We start from the raw sequence: 25,281 nt of genomic DNA, 5'->3' as shown, positions 1-25,281 counted from the left end.
CAGTATTAGGGTGTCTGCTCAATAAATGATCCCTGCCTGGCTGAGGTCAGTGTTTGTGTGGTTTATGGGGCAACTCATGGACCCCAACAGCATACTGACTTTCTTACTTCTAGAAATTAGCATAGCCTTACACGAGAATTTGGAGAAAGCACCAATAAAGCACTGAGGACAGGGCAGTGAAGGCTTTCCACTGTCGATCCCAATCCAACTGCCACAATCAGGCACAGTCTGAAAAGTTACAGAGTCTAGACTATCCCGTTAGCGTGTTTACGGATACAGCGAATGTTTGCACTGATACGATGAACACAGACCTTTTTAAAATCACTGCTCTGATTCCAGGCTGAGTCTTGCCCCACGTGCAGACTGAGCGCTGTTTGGCCAGTTTGTGAAAGGCGTCTACCAGCTGCTGCTTCTGCCCACCGGGACTCACCAAGTGGAAGGTTTTGGCCAGGGCTTTCAGCTCAGGAGCAGAAAGGAGTTCAAGTACATCGGAGAGTTCTTGCAACTCAGATTCTGCAACAGTTAAGACAACCAAAAGAAAGTTCAAAGTAGTTTCCTAGAATTCCCTATCATCTAGCATTACTTACTTGGGGTAGAAAGAGAATTAGCTAGATGCAAATGAAACGAAATTTTCCTCTAGAAATTGTAATAAGTTTTCCAAAACAATCAAACTCCTTCCATTAAAGACTACAGTCAACAGCACAGTGGTGGTGGTACAAGGCCTTTAATCCCAGCACTCAGGAGGAAGAGGCAGGTGGATCTGGGCTGGAGACCAGTCTCATTTAGAGTCAGTTCGAGGACAGTGAGGGCTACACAAAGAAACCATGTCTCCATAAAAACCAACCAACCAACCCTACTACAGACAACAAACTATGAACAAAGTTTACTGGGCTACACCTTCCATCTTCCTCATCTGTAGCCATGTGAGGGGCCTCTCCGAACTAGTTCACAGAGTGAATTGGTCCTCAGTGGTCCTCTCCTCACTGCGCCCTCTGCCTACCATATGCTGCAGACTGGGAAGCCTGACAAGGCTCAGTCCTCCAGCATCCTGCTATGGTGCACACCCCAGATACCACACCAGGGGGGTGCACTGGGCTAAAGCAGACCCAGCCATGTGTCACCATGGTGAGCCAGGTCCTTGACCAAAGGGAGCTCATCTCCTACCACAATAATTACTCATGCCAGGCAGTAAAAGGTGGTAAAGAAAAGCAGAGCTAGGCACTGGGGAGACGGCTCGGCAGTTAAGAGCACTTGCTGTTCTCCCAGAGGACCCAGAATCGGTTCCCAGTACCACAGGAATCTAATGCCAGCTGCCAGTGACCCCACGCCTCTGGCCTGCTGTCAAGCACATAGTCACATGACAAACTCAGCGACACCAAAGTAAAAATAAACCTCTTTCTTTCTTTCTTTCTTTCTTTCTTTCTTTCTTTCTTTCTTTCTTTCTTTCTTTCTCTTTTCTTTTTTAAAGGAAAACCAAAATTGTTCGAGGCCAACAAAGCCTGACAGGGAGGGTGGTTGCTTTACATACGACAGTCATGTAGATGTCTTCTGAGGATAGAATCAAATGCAATGTGGTTAAACGGTGGGCGCTGTCCTATGCTGAAAAGAAATTAAGTCCAAGGTTCTGCAACAAGAACGCATCCATCATGAAGACCACAGAGGACTGAACTGTGGCTGCAAGAGGCAGAGGGACAGCCATGAAGGGTCCATAGTGAACCATCAGGGCTCTGGCTTTGTTCAGGCTTAGAGGTAAGTCCCCAGCAGCAGTCAAAGGGAGTGCCATCTGTCAACATGTTAATCTATATGCACTACATCTTCCAAGTCAGGAGCAAGCAAGATCAGCTTCCACCAGGGAATGAAAAGTACTGCGGGCCACTCAAGCTGAGCAGCTGCCACACCTCCACATGTTTACCCAGCATGCTCCACCTGTATCCCATCCAACCCCACCCTGGCAATCACCCCAACATCTTTACCTTCTGTCCCCACTATAAACTCTTCCCACTGAAGCCACCTGCTGTGATTTGTTTATTTTGTCAAAAGTATCTACCACTTGACCTTGGGTGCCCACCTCTCCTTCTCCCTACGCCCATTTGCATCCCATACAGTACAGGATAACCCAGGGTATCACAAGAGAAGGCGGATTCGCTAGGGTTCACACGGCTCTGACTAAACTCTAATTAAATGCTAAGGACAATCCGTATGCAGAGGTGGCATGTGTGCACAGGGTGGGGACCGATGTTTGCTAGAGGAACGCTAGTTTCATCCCAGCTGGCTTTATTTTGTCAGAGATGAGGAGTTTGAGTGAGATTCAATCAAGTGCTCACGGGAAGGTGGGGGCTCAAGAGGAATGGCCTCTTCTGAGGCACATCCCATCTCCAGGTGACTGAACTTACACCAGGAAAGCAATGGCAGTCCACCCTTCATGGCCCTTTCAGCGATCACCCAAGCACCCGAGAGCCTTAAATCACATGATAACCCACTGTCCTAAGTTAACAGCACTTAGATCTTTTTTTAAAAAGTAGTTGCTATTTAGCAGATACTAACCAGGGTACTAACCAGGATACTAACCAGGGTACTAACCAGGGTACTAACCAGGATACTAACCAGGGTACTAACCAGGATACTAACCAGGATACTAACCAGGGTACTAACCAGGATACTAACCAGGGTACTAACCAGGGTACTAACCAGGGTACCACACCAACATTCCCACAGTCCACTGAAAGCGAATCTCAGTGTTTTGGTTTGTTTGTTTTTGTTTTTTTGTTTTTGTTTGTTTGTTTGTTTTTTCAAGACAGGGTTTCTCTATGTAGCCCTGGCTGTCCTGAAACTTACTCTATAGACCAGGCTGGCCTTGAATTCAGAGATCCAGCAGCCTCTGCCTTTCAAGTGCTGGGATTAAAGGCATGTGCCATCATTTGGCATGAAAGCCATTCCTTAAATCCCATTTCCTTTCCAGGTCCTCCTTCTAACCATACCTGTCTGTAGAAAGCCTGAGTCCTTCAATTCTTCAACCACAGGGGTTAAGTCGGAGGCAATCTCTTCATACTCCAGTTTACTCATTTTAATCCAGGTTAATTTACGTTGAAAGAGCCTCACATACAACTTTTGACCACTAGCTGCAACAAAGGCAAGAAAAAAAAAAGCAAAAAAATTTATTAACTTTCTTCTAAAAACATACAGATTCCATTTACTTCTAGATATGAGGCGAATATATATTATTAGAAATATACACATATACACACTAGCCAGCCGGTGGCCCATGCCTTTAAACCCAGTACTTGGGAGGCAGAGGGATCTCTGAGTTTGAGGTCAGGAGGCCAGCCTAGTCTACAGAGTGAGTTCTAGGACAGCCAGGGCTACACAGAGAAACCCTGTCCCAACAAACAAACGAAAGAACGAAAGAAAGGTCAAGGAAAGCTACTGCCATAGTAACTGAAGTACTATTTGCACAGCAGATATCACCAGGCACAAGAACTGGTTTTTAATGGGCCTCTCCTTGACCCAGAGAGCCAGCCCACAGTGCTCCCACAGTGACTCCTCGTGGTGGTCATCAGACTACTGGCCCTTCCATTGCACACAAATCAGATAAGGAAACTCTGAAAGCCAACGGGCTGAAGGTACCTGACAACTGGTAAAACTTGGTGATAATCCCCTTCTCCTGCTCATCGAAGAGCTTCATGTCCTCTTCGTTCCCAAGGAGGGCCTGCAGCACCACCAGGAAGCTCCGCAGGTAGTACGGGTGACTCAGTGCCGGTCGAGCTGTCTCACTGGGACCACCACAGCTGGACCCCTGCTCCAGAGGGCAGTGTAAGACACTGCCAGCTTCCCTGACAAGCTCTCGGTTGTTACTCCACGTAGACATGTCAGACATGTCAACATCGGTAGGACCATTTGATTCTGCCTCCCCCGACACCAGCGTTTTGGCCGCAGCATCAAAAGCCATTTGTACTTCTTTGTGACTGCACACCTCAAGCGGCTCAGCAAGCGCTACATCTGCCCTTCTGGCACTTTCTTGCTTTACAAGAGTGTCTCCCGGAGAGGATTTCATGTTACTGACGAGAGTTGAATCTGAAGACAGTAATATGGAAGCATGCTCTGCAGATGCAGGGGTGAGGGCCAGCTCCCCGCAGGAAGCTTTCTGGCTTTCATCTCCCGTTATTTTATTGTTCTTTACCATCTGTTCTGAAGCATTCTCTTCTTTTAGAGGTGCACATGAATAAATGTTTTCCTTTTGGGAACTGTTCAAAACCTCATCTTTGTCTTCCATCTCTGGACCATTATCAGTCAGGCTGGTGCCAGGTGTGGACAGAGAAGTCTGTGGGCACTGACTGGCTAGTCCCTCATTCTTAGCGAGTGATTTTTTAGCTTTTAAGTATCGTCTGGACAATTTCGATGACAGACTTCCCAAAGGCATAATTTCTACAGTTTGATTTGGAAGCTCATTTTGATTTTTGGACACTAAGGCATCTTTAAAGTAGGGACTGGTCTGCTGTTGTATGCCCAGTTTTGAACCACATTGGACAGGGATTAAACTTCTCTTTGGTGGTGATAATTTCTGAGGTGTCACATTCTCTAAAGGAACACTGGGTAAATCTGATGTAGGCACAGTTGGACTCATTAATCCAGCCTGAGCAGGCTCTACTTGAACATCATCACCATCACCGTTGTTAGCACAAGACTCATCAAGGTGCCGAATGAGGTCATACCTGGGCACCATTTTATGACAAGTTGAACATGCAAGTTTAGCAGGTGGTGCACTGTTAAAATACGAAGTAATCGAATGACACTGGCTTTTTGAAGTTTTGCTGGTAGATAAGCTTCTACGGGGTCTTTTTTGATCAGGTGATTTCCTTTGTGATGGCATGACTATTAGAGAAAGTGGGTGACCCAAGAAGAAAATCAGGTAATCTCAGGTGAAGGACCGAAATGTTTTACTTTCATTCACTTGGCTTGAATTAATAAAAAAAAGGTCCCTGCTACCTCCTCATCAGTTAATACAGCGGCCATCCCAGGTGAAGGACCCTAAAGGGTTACTTTTACTCTCGCCGTGAACTAATACAAAGTGAAATAGCATTTGATGTCGTTATTCGTTCAACTTCTTCCTACAAAATAAAATACATGAGTTAAAAATATTTTTATGCATTTACGGGGTCGGCCGACAACTGAAACGTGGAATGGCAACTTCTGGAACGAGAACCCTGAACTGGATACAGATCGGAGCGGTCCTGCAGCTCCGCGCATGCTCTGTGTCCCTCGCTTCGGAAGGACCAAGCTGCACTTACTTTCAGGACCTTTCTAAGAACCGTTCGTCTTAAAAAGAGGACGCTGACTCGCTCAGACTCCCCTGAACTCACTGCAGCGGAACAGACTGAGTCGCTCTCAAAGGGCCACAAGGCGGGCAGTCGCTCTGCGCCGCCCGGACCAGCCAGAGGAAGGCGCTACAGGCATCCCCAGCCGATCCCCGCGTCTTCGCTCCAAGGCTCAGCTAGCGGAGGACAGAGTGATCGAGCAGAAGGCGGCCCAAAAGAGAAATGGAGTGTGTAGACTGTGCAAACTGTGACGTGATTGTACTCTACTACCTCAAGAGCTTTACACTAGGGTAGCAGAACATTAACCGTTGTGGTGGTAATCCCATTTTGTTTTGTTTTTGAGTCAAGGTTTCTCTGTAGACTTACAGACTCACTCTGTAGACCAGGATCACCTCTAACTCAGAGATCATCCTGCCTGTGCCTCCAGAGTCCTGGGATTAAAGTCATGGTCACCTCACCCAGCATTCCTAACACAACTAAAAATTAATGAAACGCTATGATACGCTAATCATGATAAATATTTTATGATTAATTTGATTTGACATGAAAGAAGGACCAGAGAAAGTTAGATGAACAGAGAGAAAATAAATAGAAAAACCAAATAAATCCGGTCAATAACGACAGTAAATGGTCACTGATTAATATACTCTAAAGGTAAAACTAGTCCGATTAGACTTAAAATGTAGTTCCTAGAGCCGGGCGTGGTGGCGCACGCCTTTAATCCCAGCACTTGGGAGGCAGAGGCAGGCGGATTTCTGAGTTCGAGGCCAGCCTGGTCTACAAAGTGAGTTCCAGGACAGCCAGGGCTATCAGAGAAACCCTGTCTCGAAAAACCAAAAAAAAAAAAAAAAAAAAAAAATGTAGTTCCTAACTATGTGCACATACAAGAGTCTGGTATAGCAAATTGTTAAAATTTCCACAAAAATACAAACTATGTAATAGTCAAATCACTGCTAAAACTAACACCTCAAAGTGTGGGGAGATGAGAGAATTACTCAAAAGTATTTATTCAGAGGAAAAAGATAAATCCTATTTTGAATAAAATTTAGGATGTTTCTGGGCATGGTGATACACACCTTTAATGCCAGCACTTGGGAGGCAGGAGCAGGTGGATTTGAGTTGGAGGGCAGCCTGGTCTACAAGGCTTCCTGTAGCTGCATAGTATGACTCTGTCTCAGAAACAAACACCAACTTGGGGAAATTTTGAAATGTCCTATGAGTGGTGCCATAGTCAGAGAATGGCCCCCAAACTCATGTGTTAAAATGTAATGGCTGGGACTGAAGAGATGGCTCAGCGGTTAAGAGCACTGATTGCTCTTTGAAGGTCCTGAGTTCAAATCCCAGCAACCACATGGTGGCTTACAACCATCCGTAATGAGATCTGACGCCCTCTTCTGGGGTGTCTGAAGACAGCTACAGTGTACTTACATGTAACAATAAATATATCTTTGGGCCAGAGCGAATGGGGCTGGAGAAAGAAGAAACCGTACTGGACAGAGAGAAATGGCTCAGCGGGTACAGCCTGATGACCTGAATTGAGCTCCAGGATCCATACTGACTTTTAAAAGTTGTCCACTTAGCTCCAGACCTGTGCTGAAGCATGGGAACACAGCCTTTTAGAGAATTTATACAATTAGCACCACTGTAAAAAGGAATGGGTTTGGGAACTAGAGATGGCTCAGAGGTTAAGAGAACTTGCTCTCTGGCAGAAGACCTGGGTTCAGTCCAAGCAACTAGACCAGTTAGCTCACTACCTGCAACTCCAGGTCCAGGGGGCCAGTGCACATGCATACATGCAGGTGCTCACACATACACAGCAAGGCTGGGGCAGAGCCCTGCCCTTCTACCTAACCAAGCAAGGATGAAGCAACAAAATGCCATTTTGTTCCGAAAATCCCTCTCATCAGACAACACATTCTCTGAGCTTTTAACTATAAATTATCCAAACTTAGTTCATTGTAGCAACATGAGTAGACTCAGAGAACCAGTGTTTAATCTAATCCCACATGACCTTGTTCTATCTGCTTACAGCCATATTCAGCATTAATGAAGAACTCTTTTTTTTTTTCAAGACAGGGTTTCTCTGTATAGCCCTGGCTGGCCTGGAACTCATTTTGTAGACCAGGCTGGCCTCGAACTCAGAAATCCACCTGCCTCTGCCTCCCGAGTAAAGAACTCTTAATAAAGGTAGGATCCTCACCTTTGGGGATCAGTCTTAATTTTAGTCTTGTTTTCTACTCATCTGGAATAAGGCTGGATATTTTCCGATCAAGTTGTGACATTATCAAAGGCATTCCATAATGGATTTAGTGGGACTAAACCCATTTAGTTTGGATTGGGGAGGTCTGAGGAATGAACATCTGGTGGTCACAGGGGACTCTAAAGACCATCAGTCTGCATTCAAAGCTGTATTGTTGCCTCTGGATTCCCTTCTTGACCATCTGTCCTCTCCATATCTTAACTATGAATTGCAATCTCTCCCTTTGTTCAGGCATTAAGATTTTCCAAGGGGGAAATGTTGGCGTATTTGTTGTATTACATCATTAGGTTCTCATATCTTTACTCCGTTCCATCTCTTATTCCACCCTTCTCCCTTCCACCTCCCTAACGCTAGATAGGAAAGAATATCAGAGGGGAAAGGAGGCATAGACCTCTATAGGCTACTTTCTGTTGCTTAGGGTCGTCCATCCTTCCTCATCAGAATATCCAGCAGTCCAGCAAACCAGCAATTCAGCAATAGCAGACGCAACAGCAGCAGAGGCAGGAGCACGGGGAGCAGCAGCTACCACAGGCCCTCTCCAGGCTCTGGCATTTAGACCCTCTCCAGAGTCCCAGAAGTAAACTCTCTGCAACTGGTAAAACCCCCACCCCCAACAGAAGACAGTAATATTTCACAGCTGTATATAATCTGAAGCAGCCCCGTATCCCACACCTGGGATTAAAACAAAAACATATTCATATAACCTAACTGGATATTTAAAGAAACCAAAACTACAGGGGAAGGTGTAAGCCACACACACGAAGGTGCTGTTTTGTGAAAGAAGACACAGTAGTGGGAGAAGAAAATCGAGAAGTCAAAGAACTATGTACACAGACAGCTGGTTATGAGCAAAGCGGCAGGCTCTGGGTGCTTCTCATAGCAGGAAACGCGGTGAGAAAGTAGAGAGCACCAATGCACGGAGAGGGTGTGGAAGCTCAGGCCTGTTTCACAACCACAGAAACCCACACGCTTTCTATTATTTGGTTTTTGTTCTTCTAGAGTCTAGTGTGATCCAAGCTGGTGTCTAACTCACTATGGAGCTAAGGAAAATCCTGAATTTCTTATCCTCCAGCCTCCATCTTCAGAGTGGCTACATTATGGGTATGTGCCACCCCTGGTCCCAGAAACGCATTCCAATTAAGTTTGCCACAGCACCGTGAAGTCTCAAACAGTTCCCATCAAGCAAATATGGGTTAATTATTTTTTTGTCAACTTGAGGGGAAAAAAACCCCTCAGTTAAGAAGATGCCTCTAAAGACTCCTGTAGGGAAGTCTGTGGGACATTTCCTGGACCAATGACTGACAAAGGCAAAGCCTGGCCCACTATGGGCAGTACAACCCCTTAGGAAATAGTGCTGTGTTGTATGTGAAAGATGGGAAAGCCAGAGAGAACAAGCCTGTAAACTGTTTCTCCATGGTCTTTGATTCAGTTCCTGCCTCCGAGTCCCTCCGTGATAGACTGTAAACTGTAAGATGAAATAAGCCCGTTCCTGTACAAGAGACTTTGGTGATGGTCTTTATTAAAACAACAGGAAACAAACTAAGAGAGGTCTCAGGAATTTTATTATAAAACATAGTGATGACAGAAACTTACAGATTTATACATTAAATTTAAATATATTACAGCTTTAATTTATGAACAGAAATGTCCTGTTTTTTCTTCTTTATCTTCTCGGGTTGTTTTGCATCATTAATTTGCATTTTTACTTGATCTTGTAATTTAGAAAAGAATGCCTGAGATGACTTTAAGGGCTTATCTTTTCGTTCATCCTGCAGTTAAAACAAAACAGAGATGTTATAAAATGTGGTTATGTGAGAAAACCCAAAGTCTATAACAGTATATTATGATTACAACAATGAATAAATGCATAAATATGAAAAGCCACTACAAGAATTCAACCAGCTACCTTAACAAATATTTTCCAGTATTCCAACACCCTTGTATCTTAAGGGGGAAGAAGAGAGAGAAGAAAGCTTGCCGCCAGACCTGTTTTTGTAAAGATCTGAGAGGCTATAAGATGCTGAGACCACCCTTGAGTAGTATGTCTCTAGAGCGCAGAGGCAGCGCTGACACCCTAGTTGAGAAACAGCCCAATGCATACCCTGCATGCCCCCTTGGGCCTCTCCTTACTTACCTTTAACAAGGACACCTTGCCCGTTTTGGTCAACTGTTTGAGCTTCTCTGAAGCTGCTGCTCTGCTGGACTTAGACTGATCTGGGTTGTTCTTTTCAAGCAATTTCCTCCGCTTCTCCTTCTCCTTTATTTTCAAACGCTTCTGATATTTCTTTTTCCTTCGTTCTCGTTTCTTGTCTGTAGCTGTTTTCTCAGCAGCTGTTTTTAGATCTCCAGCTTTATTTTTCTCCTATTAAATAAAACAAACAAACAAACAAACAAACACTAAGCCACCACCATACTAATTGCTATTCTTGATTGTCAACATGACTATACCTGGAATGAACTCTGTCTGCTGAGGGATGAGACACGCACACAATGGCCAGTGGCTGAGTGTCTGTGGCAGTGTGTGAGGTTGCAGAGTGAGCCTTGTTTGGTTCCAACCTCTAGTAACTCTTAAAGCCTACACTATGTTCTTTGCCAGAACTCCAAGTAAGAGTTCAGCCCCAAACTCACAAAGGAAACAGAGCTAAGCTCTCAAGCCCCCAGTACTGGTCCACAGATGCTCTTCAACATGGGTCACAGGATACATCTGACTCAGCCTTCGCTCTAAGTTGTGATGACAGGCCCTGGGTTTGGATTAGTGTGCCCCAGATATCAAGGAAGAAAGGAAGCAGGGAATCCTGTATCCAGTGAACACTAACTTCCTTATTTCTCTTGAGCTGTCAGCTCATCATACTGGCTTATCATTGGCAAAAGATGGCAGAGGTTCTGACACAAGTAGTAGCTATACATTAACAACGCAGGTGACACAGAAAGAGACCCCGATGCTATTCCACCAGAGTAGATATGGGCCTGCCAGGAGCCACTGTCTCTGTAAGGTAAGAATTATGATGTTCTGGAGTCAGAAGATGTCAGCACCCGATGATCCAATGTGTTCCAGTGTCCAAATGGTCTACTGGATTCTAGATTATAACACTGCACTACGCTTATACTGCACTAGCCTTACATTGCAGTTTATTATTATTATGGGCCAGGCGTGGTGGCGCACGCCTTTAATCCCAGCACTCGGAAGGCAGAAGCAGGCGGATTTCCGAGTTCGAGGACAGCCTGGTCTACAGAGTGAGTGCCAGGACAGCCAGGGCTACACAGAGAAACCCTGTCTCGAAAAAAACAAAACAAAAACAAATTTATATATATGCATGCAACTTTGATTGAGACTTGAATATACAGATTGATTTTTGGTATTGTATACTCATTTGGCTCACTATGTAGGTACCCATAGTCACAGAGGATCAATCCCAGGTCCCTGTAGACAGTCCAAGTTACTACATGCTCAAGCCTTATATATAAAATCAATCATTTATATCACCTACATTCAAGCTTCCATACACTTCAAATTGTGTATGGATTTGATCAATTCAGATTCAGCTTTGCTGAATATTTTCAAAGTGCAAATTGGCTGAATCCATCAATGTACAACTCAGGAGTATGGGGGAGGGGGATATACCTAGAAATTACTGAGCTCTAAACCTCAAGGGAAGTCGCATTAAATCAATGCAGGTCTTACTTGTAGGGAGTCACTAAACATCCCCTTACTGGCTTCTTACCTTGATTTCCTCTGGAGCCAGGAGGGCTGCATCACTGACACTCACTGGGGCCACTTCCTCCATGGTTATGGCTGGCAGATTCGATACAACTTTAATTTCAGGTACAGGCTAGAAAAGAGATAAGGACATTTAGTGGGGAGAAGGAAATGGAGCAGGCAAAAATCCACACTATTTTTATAGAGTCGACTTCCTCTGCATAGATGTTAGGGTTGTTGGCTTGGTGTTTGGGGGAGTGGGGACTCCTGACAGTGTGAGGGGGAGTGTCTCTGACTCTTTCACTTGCTCTTATGACACTTTCATCCTATTGGGTTGCCACACCCAGCCTTGATGTGAGGATTTTGCATCTTGTGCTCTGTTGGGTTAAGATCCCTGGGAGGGAGATGTTAGAGGGGGTGGACCTGGGGGAGAGGGAGGTGGGTAGTAAACTGAAAGAAGTAGAGGGAGGAGAATTTAAAAAAAAAAAAAAAATCACACACTGAAAACAAAACACCGCCCTACACCCAAAAAAAACCCCAGAAAACAAAATAAACAAAACATTACCATGCTGACTGGAATGACTATGACAATGGGCGACATCAAAGCCATTCCAGTAGCATTTACACCTACATATCCACATATCTCTGCCTCAGCCAAATACCACTCCATGTTACCTGTGTGGACATTCTCAAGCAATCCCATCCACTTAATAAAACTTGGTGATATGTTATGATGTTGCTTTTTTTTTTTTTTTTTTTTTTTTTTGGTTTTTCGAGACAGGGTTTCTCTGTATAGCCCTGGCTGTCCTGGAACTCACTTTGTAGACCAGGCTGGCCTCGAACTCAGAAATCCGCCTGCCTCTGCCTCCCGAGTGCTGGGATTAAAGGCGTGCGCCACCACGCCCGGCTTGATGTTGCTTTTTGTTGTAAAATATATCTAATCTTTCTGATGAAATATATGAAAAAATGCTTATGAGAAAAATATAAACTATTCAAGCTACTAGAAACCTATCTTTATATATCATCATGTAGTGGTACAAAACTATTTATAAAACCTAAAATAAGGTATATGAGAGAATGTTAGTATACTCAATCTTATGAGAGGTACTGTATAGCTACTATCATTTCAAGATACCAGTGTCCAAGTCAGGTACAGGGAACAATGTTCTGGGAAAATGTCAGAACAGCAAAAACACATGAGAAACAGAACATGAGCCCAGACTCTAAGCAAGAAGGAAATGTGGAATGTGAAAAACAATCCCTTCCAAGGAGGCCACTGTCCAAATATTATGAGAAATACTGTGCTCCCCCACAGTCAAAAACAGAGAAGAAATCTCAAAATACAATACAACATGGCAGCTGGTGAACAGCTCATACCTGCACAGAGGGCATGTAAAATACAGACACACATATGCAGGGGAAATAGTAAAAGACCTGTAACAGCCACATGCACTCCTAACGAGTTGAGTGGGAGACAACAGATAATGCTTTAGACCAAGGCAAAGCAGTGGCTGTAGAAATGGTCAGGGGCTAGGTGCTTGCTATAAAAGCGAGATCACCAGTCTCCATGTAAAAGATGGGCATGTATATGCGCACAAGCCTGTTAAGTCCAGCACTGGTGAAGAGGAGACAAGCAGAACCTGGGAGCTCACTGACAAGTTAGTCTATCTGAAATGGTGTCCTTCAAATTCAATGGAAAGATCTTGTCTCAAGAAATAGGGAGGAGAGCAATAGAGGAAGACACCTGATGTTTCCCTCTGGCCTCTGCATGCCTGCATCTAGCCTGGTCTTTAGTTCATCACAGTCAAAAGGACGGCAAAGGGCAACATGTGAGCAAGCACCAAAAGGATGGTTCAAGCTCGTTTCAGGGAACTACAGACGGCTCTTAGTAGATGGACTTTCAAGGAATCAGTAGATTCTCAGCCAGCCCAGGAAAAATTCAGGACTGGAAAGGAGACTGAGAGGTCTGGGACTGGCTGGAGCACATTAAGCAGTGCAGAGCACAAGAGCCCAGTATTAGTTCTGCCCCTCCCACACCAGCTTCAGAGTGCATCTGCAAAATGGAAACACTTTAGAGCAGCCAAAGTGATGTAAGCAAAAGACCTAATATGACTTGCAGCTGGCACCAATCAGTGTGAGGGACAGACACCATCACACAATTAAGCACTACTGAGCACCAGGAGAGGAGGAATCACTGAGGCTCAGGGCTGAAGGTGACCAGGGGCCTGCTGGAGACCAGGTTGCAGCAGGATGGAAGGCAGAATTAACCCAGGAACAAAGGGACGCTCCCTTACAGAAGGCCTGTTGTAACTTGCAGGTGTGTGTCCTGACACCAACTGAAATTGGAAGCTCTGCAGAGCTCCGAGCTGTTCAGTTCACGTATGCTGCTTTATCTACCGCGCTGTAAACTCACATACCGGTTTGGGGATGAAGTGGAAGTTTGACAGGGCATCCAATTTGAGGAAGAGAGAATCCATCATCTTCTGAATTTCTACATGCTCTGGATTGTCTTCTTCTTCAGTTTTTTGCTAAATGAGCAAGGTCAACATTAGATGAAGAAGCTTAACAATGTAGCACAGGAAAAACACTACAGGCAATGAAGTTTCTCAGACCCACAGCTTTAACTACCCAGCAACATTCCAGCCCATCCTGGCATGGGCACGCCTTTAATCTCAGTTCTCCAGAGGCAGAGGCAGGCCGATTACAGTGAGTTTGGGGTCACGCAGGACTACCCAGTGAGATCTTGTCTCAAACAAAAATAAAAAACAGAAACAAATCCCAGTCAGGGATAATGGTGCTACCAGTAATTCCCCCCACTCAGGAGACGGAGGCAGGGGTACTTCAAGCTCAAGACTAGCTTGGGTTACAGAGTGCTACCTTGAGGTAGGAGAGAAGAATGTCCCCAAAGTAAAATTACAGGTATCAACACCATGATGGTGCCAGTGTCTGCCAAGGTTGCACATTTTGGCACCCATTGCCTCTGACATGTAGAACAGGTAAATCCTTTGGCATTTTCCAACAAGAGTTAGGCTAATCAGAGCAGGATCACTAAATTTAAGGGATGTTAACAAATGTTGCTGAGGACAAAGAAATTAGATCCCTGGGAATTATATGAACCCAAGGAAATGAAAGCAGAGAAACAAACACACACACACACATAGGATTTGCTATATCCAGAAGTAGTGAACAGTCCACACGTTCAATTAAAAAAAAATGAATCAAGAAATTGTGGCACATATATAAATGGAATATTATCCAATAATAAAATAGAAATGAAGTGCTGCCGGGCGTGGTGGCGCACACCTTTAATCCCAGCACTCGGGAGGCAGAGGCAGGCGGATTTCTGAGTTTGAGGCCAGCCTGGTCTACATGAAAGTCACAAATTACATGACTTCATTTATACAAAAAGCCCAAACAGGCAAATTCACAGACCTGTAGCAGAGAGGGGTGGGAATAGGAAGCAGCAGGTTAGTGAGCTAGGCTTTGGGGAACTACAAACAGGTAGCCCTGGCTTAAAAACTGCACTAGGTGCTTCTGAACTATTCATTACTTAGTCTTGGTTTCTCCAGACAGTCTCACTATGTAGCACAGAACCATTGCAAAATATGAGCATGTATCAGTCTTTGAGGCCTAGCATTTCAGGAGTGTGCCATCATGCCTGACAAACTGTCTATGGAAAACAAATGTTTAATGTTATGTTATGTGAATGTAACTTGTTAGATTTACTCAGACTTTCCCACTGATATGGCAATGCCAGCCATTTAATTGTACAGAGTCAGGTTGTTTTATTTATATTTGCTCTTCCTCTAGCACTAAAGGTGCACTGTGAAAGGTAAAATGGTGTTTGTTTGTTTTTCTTTGTCATAATTACGACATAGTAGAGGTGCAAGAGGTGGGGGTGGGGGGCCCACAGGAATAAGAAGTGGCCGGCTCTGCCTGTGGCCCAGGTCAGAGAACATATGTCATTAGCACTCATCCCAATAAACCCAGGTGAAGAAGTAAGTCTTCCCCAGGATATGGCCTCGGCCTGCTATTTAATTAGAAATTAATTTTAGAATTTAAAAAACAAAAACAAAACAAACAACAAGAGCCTAAAGGTCCAGATCATCTCATAAAGAAATAAAATATATCAATTATTTCAAATATCAAGAAAATATTACTTCAGAATTACAACACCCTTTAATTGCCAGGAAGTCAATAGCTGATTATATAAATCAGTGCTTTTGTAGAGCAAGCCCCAACTTGCTCACACTCAGTGGGAACACTGTAAGTCCTCTATTCCTACCATGTGCTGTGAAACAGGTATCTGAGAGCTAGGTTAGATCAGGACTGGCTGACGATCTGGTTCTTCAGTCACAACCGTGCCTTGGAGGTCACCTTACCTGGTTGAGTTTGAGATATTCCTGCTCATAAATCTCAGCAAGGCTCAGCTTACTCTTCTCATGGTCCAGTGTCAAACGCTTTTTATATTCATACGCATCCTCTTTAGGTTTTTCTTTTCGTTCTACATCATCCCAAGCCTGAAATGCAAATAAGTCAATAGAATAACACATCTATTTCTATGCTTAGTAAGAAGTATAGCAAAGAAATTAATTTTTAACCTCAAAAGTGATTATCTGGGGCTGGGGCTACAGCTCAGGTGGTAGAATGTTTGTCTTGCCTACATGAAGCCTTGGGTTCAGTCCCTAGCCCCACAAAAACAGGGCATGGTAGTCCATGCCGGCAATACCAGCACCTGAAAGGTTGAGGCAGGAGGATCAGAAGTTAAAGGTCACCCTCAGGCTATTTAGTGAGTTCCAGGTCATTCAGGAGTACATGAAACCCTATCTCAATAAGAATAACAACAACAATAATAATAACGACTGCTCAATGTAATGGCTCATGCCTTTAATCGCAGTGCTTTGACTTTTAAACAAGCCCAATCTACACAGTACTCCAGGCCAGCCAGGGCTACATAGTGAGACCCTGTCTCAAAAAAAGTGGTCCTTTTTTCATGTCACAAAAAAGCATGATGAAATGTAAAGAGAACATTAGCTTAAGTATTCCTTCTGCTTTTGTTTTAAATCAGTTTTTCTCTTGATACCAACTTTAATTTCCTTGTCACCATTTGCTAGGAATTTAGCCAGAGCTTCATACGGTTCTACCAGAGCCATACCACCAGTCCTTAGATTTCTTTTAGAGCCATTTCTCCAGCCCATCTCACTACATGGTTAAATAAACCTCACATTTGTACTTCACTCTCACATGGTACTGTCTTGCTCTTGCTCCTCCATTTTAGACACACTGAGGAAGCATCCCTTACTATACTTGTCATAGAAGGCCTTTTCTGGGCATTAGATTTTCTGGGGCTGGGGCTACAGCTCAAGTGGCAGAACACTTACGGCATTTAGAATTTTTATTCTAGGCTCACAAAAACAGATCAAGTCCCAAAAATTCTTTGGTAGGTCATTAACATCTGAAAAGATGGACCCTTAATTGACTACAGCATATCCTGTGTCTAGACTGAAGAAGGGTCTTGGATATGACCACAGCAGGCCAGATGCCCTAGAGTCCACCCACTGAACAAGATTCAGAACAGATGGTACTGGCCACCCTTCCTATCAGGCTCATTACTTTCTTGGGTATGAGCAAAGAGAGTGCCCTACATACAGTGAATGCAAAAATATCCATGTCCAGTGTCAAGGCTTTAAGGTCAAGAGGATCAAATAAAAATTTTAAAAAGCATCATTTCTAAAAACTGCAGTGAAAACTAAAATTCACTCTGTTCTTACTGACCTGATCTCGTATCCTCTGTTTAATGATATCTTCTAGATGGAGGGTGGTCTCCTCTGTGATTACAGGGGCTAAAAGAAACATATCATGTTTGTTAGAAAAACCACATATCAGACCAGAAATTCTCAAATCCTTATTGGACCCACAACATAAGCAGTACCTGTGAACTTACTGAAGAAACAAAATCTCAGGCCAACCCTACACCTTTTAAATCAGACAGTGGAGAACTACTCACAGTGTTCTGTTTGTAAGCCTACACCCTGCACAGTTCACTGAATTGTACACAGTTGAACTGAAAACCCTGGCTATGTCATCAAGTTCTTGTAGCATTAAGTTCAAAGCTGAGAGTAGGGGTGCACGCCTTTCATGCCAGCATTGGAGAGGCAGAGGCAGGCAGATCTCTGAGCTCAAGGCCAGCCTGGTTCACAGAAACCCTGTTTTGAAGAAAAAGAAAAAAGAAAAAATAGAAAAGAAAAATTCTGTGTGTGTGTGTGTAGGCTGGCCTCAAACTAGCCAAGTAACCCGAGGATGACTTTGCACATCTGTGGAACTCTGAAACTTTTGCCTCAATCTCTCAAGTACTAGGCTAGGCCACCATGCATGGTTTCTGCGGTACATAGGTTCATATCCAGGAATTCAAGCATTCTAGGCAAGCATTCCACCAACTGAACTATATCTGTAGGCTCATCTGGGATTTAACAAGCCTTCTGATGTTCCTCCAAGTTTAAGAACCATAAAACTTAAATGGATCTGGTAAATGATAGCACTTCTATCCCAATGCTCTAGGACACCCTCCTTAGCAGTTAAGTGCCATGATATTGGCACTTTCCTTCTGTGTGAGTGAGCACATGAGCACACATGTGTATGTTTCACGGAGGCCAGAGGTCAACACTGGGTACCTTGCTGGAATGCCTTCCACCTTATCTTTTAGACAGGGTCTCTAACTGAACCTATGACATGAATTCTACCAAACAGCGGGTCACCAGCCATCCCCCCACCACTGCCTCCTCAGCACTAGGATCATGGGAGCTTTTTGGTGGGGAATGGGGATCCCAATTTAGGTCCACATGTTTGCAGAGCAAGTAATTTACCAACCTGAACACCTCCCCAACTCTAACAATTACTTTTTAATGATGAAGAGCACATACAATCACAAAGATGCACAGGAGACCAAAGGCCAAGATTTCAACCTGTTACCAACTGGTGAATTCAGTTAAATGGCACAGGTATTCACCGCACTATTTTTTCAACTCGTATGTTAGCAAGTTTTTAAAACAAGCAGAGGAAAAAAACGATCAGCACTCAAAATCTTTCTGAAAGGAACTACAGAAAAGCACAAAAGAAGACATGCTGTAGAAGCTCAGCAGACACCATACCCATCCTGACTGCATGGTCAAAGTGGAGGGTCTCTTCCAGCAGGCTGTTCTCTGGCCGCTTCTGCGCTGTCACTTCCCCTTGAAGCTGCCAAGGCTTTTTATCCAATAACTCTTTTTCCAAAGATGCGATTTTCTCATTCATCTAGGACACAAGACAGGAGTTAGTCGCAATGCTGTGCTTACTGAGGTGCTAAGCTCCCTAGGAGCACCGTGGTTTACTTGGGGACTCTGTTCTACTCAAATGACCTAAATCTTCACAAGCCACTGGTATGCTGCATTATCACAACTTCCTAAAGTAATTTTTTTGCCTGGAATATTAGTTTTGATGGAGACTGGCCCTTGACTCCACAGCCAATTTTCTCATTTCTACTCCACAACAGACATTTTCAAAGACATTAACAGACACAATGCAACTTGATCTTGCAGAGTCTTCCTGTTTGCCTACTCGTCCTTCTGCTCACCTGTTAGGTCTGAAGTGGTTCTTATTCTGCAAATAACAAAAGTGTTTACTTTCACCTTATCTTTTGTTTCTTTGCTGACAAGTCCAAAATAGAAGTTAGGTGACAGTGGGGACTGTAACATGGACACTTTGTCCTATTCTTGTTAAAGCAATGTTTCTAGAATCTAGCCAATAACCATGATGGCAGCTTTTGACCTGATGAATTTGTAGTTCACTGAATACAAAAAGGAATAAAATTTGGTCAGATCTCCCTGACTTATCTGCAGCTGATCATGTTTTACTCAAACGATCTAAATCTCTACAACAAGAATTATGCTTGATTCCCTAATACTGAATTAAAAGAATGAGGCCCATCTGACTTTGTGGCAATGCTCTCACCAAATTCTTTTAGATTCTTGCTTTAGTACTCAACAATGACACTCAAGACTATATGGATACTTACATGCTGAGTCAGATTTAGTTAGTCCCATTTATAAATACTGCTTTACTCTTTACATGTGGTTATCAACTAAACATTAATTATTTATTCCTCGAAGGTCTGTATAATTCCTCTGTGAAACCAAATATTTTTTGGGATGTGGGGAGAAGTGATGTGGGAAGACATTAAGGTAGCAACACATTATAAAGCTATTTCCTTTAGACCTTCTACATCTTCTTGGGACAAGGTGACAATCGTGGACTTCAAATTGCCTTTGAAAAATAATTCTTTAGGTAATTGTAGTATTTCAGTTTCTACTTGCTCTCACTTTCGTGTGATGTAACTTTAAGATGAATTAATGACAGAACCAAAGGACAAGGGCTAAAGTTATTACAACCAGTTGCATATTATCTGCCTGGCACTCAATACAGAGACACCTCCTAGAGCAGCTCACATAGTTAAAAGAAGGTCACGGGATGGCTGAGCAGAAGCTCACACAAACAGGAAAACAAGTACAGAGAAACAGAGAATTTACAAAGCAGGCTCCAAATGAAGGCTACTGGCTAGAAAATGGAGGCACTAACTTATGCAGATTACAGGATGTTCTTCATGAGGTATCTATGTACAGCATACATAGCACTGATACTATTATTATTTCTATTTTATGAGAGAAAGTTGGCTACAGTTTGCTACTCACTATGTAGCCCAAATTCACCCTGAACTTGACATCATCTTCCTGTCTCAGATTTCCAAATGTTGGATTTAAAGGAACACACCATAATACCTAGCTCAGTATGCAGAATCTTTAGAAAGCAAGGTCTTTGCTTTTAAAAGGATAGGTTAATTGTTTGAGTTCCTACCATGTTAAACATACAATATTCCTAATAATTACCTTCTCCTGTCTTTTTTCAAAAGAGGATTTAACTTCATCAGATTCTTGCTTTACAGCTAAGGGACTTGTATCTTCAGCCTCATCATCTGGCAAAGCAAATGTCACTCTTTTCAAGCCTTCTTTATGTTGATCACTATTCTCATCTTCTTCCAAGTCATTATCTTCATCCCTATAATACCAAGATGGATCAAAGGAAAAATAGAAGCTACTAGAAACTCAAAGATAAATATCCCAAATATAAAGTACTTCTTAATACCTAATGACAGTCAACAGCAAACTTCTAGGGTCACTAAGTCTCTATGGAACAAAAGATACTCTTGTTTTTTTTAATTTTTATTATTATTTTGCATACATGACATGTAGCCCACAATGTAGAAGTCATCATAAATGTAGAGGTCAGAGAACAATTTCAGTGAGAGTAGAGGATCAACTTTTCTGATCACTTAGGTTCCAAGGCTCACACAGCAAGTCCTTTTATCTGCTGAGCCATCTCACTGGCCTAAAAGGAAGAGATTTTTTTTTTCTTTCTTTCCTTTTTGGTTTTAGTTTTTTGTTTTTGTTTTTAAACAGGGTCTCTATGTAGCTCTGGCTGTCTTCAAACTCTCCAGGTCAACTAAGCTGGACTAAAACTCACAGAGCTCCACCTCTGCCTTCCAAGTGCTATGACTAAAGCTGCCCATTATGATTAAAGGTGTACAAAATTATGCCTGGCTAAGAAAGATATGCTTTAGGTGAAATGCTTGCGAGGTGGGAACAGGAGAAAAGCACTAATACACCAAATCCACACCATGCTCACTTAGACAAACAACCCTGGAGCTGAGAGATGGCTAAGAACCAGAGGATCAGGTCCCAGGAGACACATGGTGGCTCACAGCTGTCTGTCTGGTGGCTCTTGTATCTCCAGCTCCAGGGGATCTGACACCCTGTTCTGGCCTTCGCAGTCACCACACATGCATGTGGTGTGTACACATACATGTAAAAAAAACCACTCATACACATACATTTTAAATACTTTTTTAAAAAAAAAATGTTTTATTGGCACAAAACCCAATGCAAGCTCCTTCTTTATAATATAAAAGACAAGCTGGGTAGTGGCTACACACATCTTTAATCCCAGCACTCAGGAGGCAGAGGCTCTGTGAGTTTGAGGCTATCCTGCTCTATAGAACGAGTTACAGGACATCTAGGGCTAAACAAGAAACAAACAAACAAACAAACAAACAAACAAATAGCTGCTACTGGTGGTGCAAATTTTATTCTTTAAATGATCTCCAATGTTGTTGAACTTCAGAGACATTTTCTAGCTGTCTGATGGCTGAGAACCCTTTACTAGATGTATCCGACAACCTGAGAAATACCTCACAGCTCTGACTGGATCACTCCTGCTTAGAAACTCGAGAAGGATTTGAAATGCTCACGTGTCAAAGATGCTTTCTTCTGCTTCCTCAGCGAACCCTTCCTCTTCCTCTTCCTCTTCGTCTGAGCCCAGCTCTCCATCAACGCCAGTTATGTCCTCATCACTTTCAACTGGATCAAAGAAGTCTTTGTATTTCAGATTTCTGCTACTTTTATTTGACTAAAATAAAAAACATTTTTGAAAAGTTTAAAGATAGAAAAATATATAAACATACTCATGTGCCTATGTATATTATACACACAAACTGTTTCCTAACATCTCCACTACCCCACCAGAAATAGTTATTAGAGAAACTGGAACTAGTTGACCACCATAAAACCATTAGGACAACTGAAGCACAACTTAGCAAAGGCTGGCTTTGAGGAGCCACAATCTTCCTGCCTCAGCCTCCCACTTCCGAGGATTACTACACTCCTGCACCACTGGCTCAGCTCTTAATTTTAATTTATTTCTTTATGTTTGTTTGTTTTTTCCTTACTTCATTTGGGCTCAAATGAGGTCTGAGGCACATTAAATTTCTCCTTAGGAAAACATGACTTGTACTTTAAAGAAACAGTTTTTGTATTTTTTTTCCCAAAACCTTACCTTAATCTTCTGCCGCCCAAACAGCCCTCCCTCGTTTTCATCTGAATCAATGTCTTCAAAAAGGTCGATGTCCTCCTCGTCCTCCTCTTCACCATCTGGTCTTTTTTCCTCTTCTTTTTCTACTTTTTCTAAGAAGCTCTCCATTTCAGACAGTTTGAAGAACTTATCATCTACGACAGACTTTTCTCTTGGTTTCCCGGGTGGCTTGATTTGCATCTTGGTCTGCTGCTCCAATTTGCCAATATCAAAGTCAAGGTCAGAATCGTCATCGCTGAAAACAGGACTTTTCCTTGGGTCAGATTTCCTGGAGCTTTTGGCTCTGCCCCTCCCTTTAGGAACATCACCACCCTCGTCTGACAGTTGTTCTTCCTCCAAGTCTGCCTCTAGGTTCTCCTGGTTAACAGCCTCCACCTCTGAGGCATCCTCTTCGCACTCCTCATCTTCACCTTCTGGGAGAAGGCTGAGATCTTCATCCTCAACCGTCTCACTAACTGCACTCTGGAAGTATTGCAAGACCGGTTCATTCTGCAATTCTAGTTGTTGCCAAATCTGCTCATCATCAAAACTGTTTATCTCAAGTTTCTGTAAAGGACTTCCAGAGATTCGGCCATTCTCTAATATTTTATTAAAGTCATAGAGAACTTTTGTTAAAGATGTGAAGTTTGATGCTAGTCCATTCTGAATTCTATTGGAAAGAAAATTAAGTGAGAATGAATTATACACAATAACATCAAGCATTTTTAAATAAAAGAAAAAAACATATCTGATTTGCAAATTAAAATGTAAATGAAACATCAATTTTAAGTACAGATTCTAGTTCCCAACAGTATCCTGCTGATGAGCCAGACCGTAAAAACCTGACTTTGCTGTATATACTGAAGGTTACTCATCTACTTGCCTGGAGATACCCAGGAAGTCAGCCTTCAATCCTCAAATCTGCATCATACATACTCTTTACCTATTAGTCATTTGGCAAGTGATTCCCACCTGGCTTTAAGTTTGAGAAAAATTATCTAAGGATATGATATCTGAAATGGGATTGAGACCTACAGATAAAATAGAGTATCCAGCACAGATGTGGAAACACATAACTCTGGTTTTCAGACAATGTGAAGAACAGAAAGACCAAGTCAGCTGTAGTGTGACTGAGGAGGCAGAGTGTAAACCACGCAGCGTTCTGAGACAGGAACACTTTAAGCGTAATGAGAACAGAGTTGCAGGCTGAAGTTTGAAATGATAATTTACAAGGTGGAAACAGAAAGCATGATAAAGTCGAGTTGTTAGAAAGCTGATGAAGCATCGCAAAGGATTTTTATGTTGGAGACGCGGTCAGTATGACAACTAGGAATCAGTGTCTAAATTTAGCATAGGCAGGATTCCAAGGATGCTAAAGGGATAGAGAAAATAGGACAGAGAAAAAAATGAAAGCATCAAGGAATAGGACAGAAAAAAATGAAAGCATCAAGGAAGCAGACTAGCTGAATGTGAATAAATGAGATGATAGAACTGCCTTTTCGTGGCGCAGTAAATGTAAGCTTAGGTAACAGAAACGGGGAAATGACTTCAGGGGAGAGAAGAGTACAGGACGGGGCAGGGAGCTCTATTTTGGACACAATGAGTCTGTGATGCTGTTGCTAAGATTTTCATTATAAGTCAGAGTCATAATTTTACAGAACTTAATCGAAGTGCTGGGAAGAAAGAGGTCTCTCCTATTTTTTTAAATTTATTTTTCTTTCCTACAATACATCCCAATTGCAGCCTCTTCTCCCTCCTCACCTCCCCAGATCCACAGTACTCCTCCGTTTCTCTTCAGAAAAAGTAGGCTTCCAGAGATATCAACCAAACACAACCCCTCATTTCAAGGCAATCCGGCAGGGGTACAAGAGCAGGCAGAGACGCCACTACTGCCACTGCTACAAGTTCCACAAAAACCCCAAGCTTAACAACCACAACATATATGCAGAGGTCTCAGCGCTGACCAGCGCAGGCGCCTTGATAGCCAGTAAAGTCTCTGTGGGCCCCTCCCTGAGCCCTGGTTAGTGGATTCTGTGGGCCATGTTCTTGTGGTGTCCTGGGACCCCTATGGCTCCTACAGTCACCCCTCCTCCCTCTTCTGCGGGCTTCTCCGAGCTTCGTCTACTGTCTGGCTATGGGTCTCTACCACAAGTCGTGAAAATGCATTGACAAGCAACAAGTACGTACTTTCTGTGTGTATTTTGGGGACACAAATTCAGAAAGCATATTCCGCCCTCAATGAGCCTCTCTGGACGCGAATAACTGGGCTTAGTGCAATAGCCCACAACTAGGAAATCTGCACCGAGCCGCTTTTACTTTTAGCATTTTGACAGGCCAACGGAGCAAAAACTGTCTGAAGTTGGGGCTAAGCGACCTGTACTTTTCCTTCCTGGCTTTCAGAAGTTGTCATATGCTGGCCCGCCCAGCACCGGTGCGATGCGCGCTGCTCTCTCCCAGACCTGGATCTGTACTTACGTGAGGAAGCACTCCGGTCGGTTGGTGGCTTTCTTGATTTCCCTCAGACACCGTTCCAGGGTCTGACGACGAAACACGCGAGGCGCCATAGCTACACACTACGGCGCCACGCGAGGGCTTAGAGCCGACCGGAAGCAGTACGGCAAACACACGCCTTATGCAACTTGGAGCTCAGAGCCTAAAGTTCCGCGACACACAGGTTCCGGCCTATAGCCGCAAACGCTTCTATTGGGCATGCGTAGGGGTGGGGCAGACCATCGAAAAGAGCCATTGGTCATCTCAAGCGCCTTGGCACTTTCTCCAAATGTTTTGTATTTCTAAGACCACAGTGGTGTCGCGTGATTGCTTTCTGCTTTTGCATTCGATACAATAAGTATTTTAATGTAACGAAAAAGAAGGTCGCTTCACGCGGCACCCGCCACTCCCCCGCTTGTCTGGCCGTCAGTCAAGCTCCGCGTCTCGAGACCCCGCCCCAGGTCTCACGCCCCGCCCCTTGCTAGCCTAGCTCTCTTCAGCTGTCTAGCTCCCTGAAGGGTATTGGGCACCCCGGACTCGCGCCCCGCCCTTGCCCCGTTTTCCACGCCCACTTCAGCTTTGACACG

The 25,281-nt window shown here is 43.6% G+C and overlaps 2 protein-coding genes across 3 annotated transcripts in view; both read right to left on the bottom strand.

Annotated features, from left to right (window-relative positions):
* Nucleotides 1-5,450, bottom strand: part of Fan1 (FANCD2 and FANCI associated nuclease 1) — a 31,624-nt gene extending 26,174 nt beyond the window's left edge. The window contains exons 1-4 of one of the 2 annotated variants that reach the window (XM_021168413.3): nt 5,286-5,450; nt 3,625-5,105; nt 2,979-3,119; nt 312-513 (exon numbers count right to left, since the gene is read on the bottom strand). In XM_021168413.3, coding sequence (XP_021024072.1) covers nt 312-513; nt 2,979-3,119; nt 3,625-4,867 — 1,586 coding nt within the window. In that variant the 5' untranslated portion in view covers nt 4,868-5,105; nt 5,286-5,450. Of the gene's footprint in view, nt 1-311; nt 514-2,978; nt 3,120-3,624 lie in introns of both variants that reach the window. The other variant, XM_085841676.1, reaches the window with a different exon arrangement.
* Nucleotides 5,451-9,103: 3,653 nt separating this feature from the next.
* Mphosph10 (M-phase phosphoprotein 10) lies at nt 9,104-24,952 on the bottom strand. Its single transcript, XM_021167223.2, has 11 exons — nt 24,680-24,952; nt 22,190-22,874; nt 21,606-21,763; nt 20,188-20,356; nt 18,418-18,559; nt 17,045-17,112; nt 15,652-15,789; nt 13,687-13,797; nt 11,295-11,402; nt 9,707-9,934; nt 9,104-9,341 (listed from the first exon to the last, which is right to left on the bottom strand). Exons 1-11 carry the CDS (start codon nt 24,766-24,768, stop codon nt 9,192-9,194), a joined length of 2,046 nt encoding a protein of 681 aa, XP_021022882.1. The 5' UTR covers nt 24,769-24,952; the 3' UTR covers nt 9,104-9,191.
* Nucleotides 24,953-25,281: the final 329 nt, after the last annotated feature.

Source organism: Mus caroli, unplaced genomic scaffold (assembly GCF_978045245.1).
Source record: "Mus caroli unplaced genomic scaffold, Mus_caroli_1 scaffold_8, whole genome shotgun sequence".
Lineage (NCBI taxonomy): Eukaryota > Metazoa > Chordata > Mammalia > Rodentia > Muridae > Mus > Mus caroli.
This window is presented reverse-complemented; position numbering and strand designations above follow the sequence as displayed.

Coding starts and splice junctions, on each gene's coding strand:
- Mphosph10 (XM_021167223.2), bottom strand. CDS start 24,768: ATGGCGCCTCGCGTGTTTCGTCGTCAGACCCTGGAACGGTGTCTGAGG. Junction 20,357..21,605: donor GAAGAAAGCATCTTTGACAC/GTGAGCATTTCA, acceptor TTGGTATTATAG/GGATGAAGATAATGACTTGG. Junction 13,798..15,651: donor AATATCTCAAACTCAACCAG/GTAAGGTGACCT, acceptor TTGCTCATTTAG/CAAAAAACTGAAGAAGAAGA.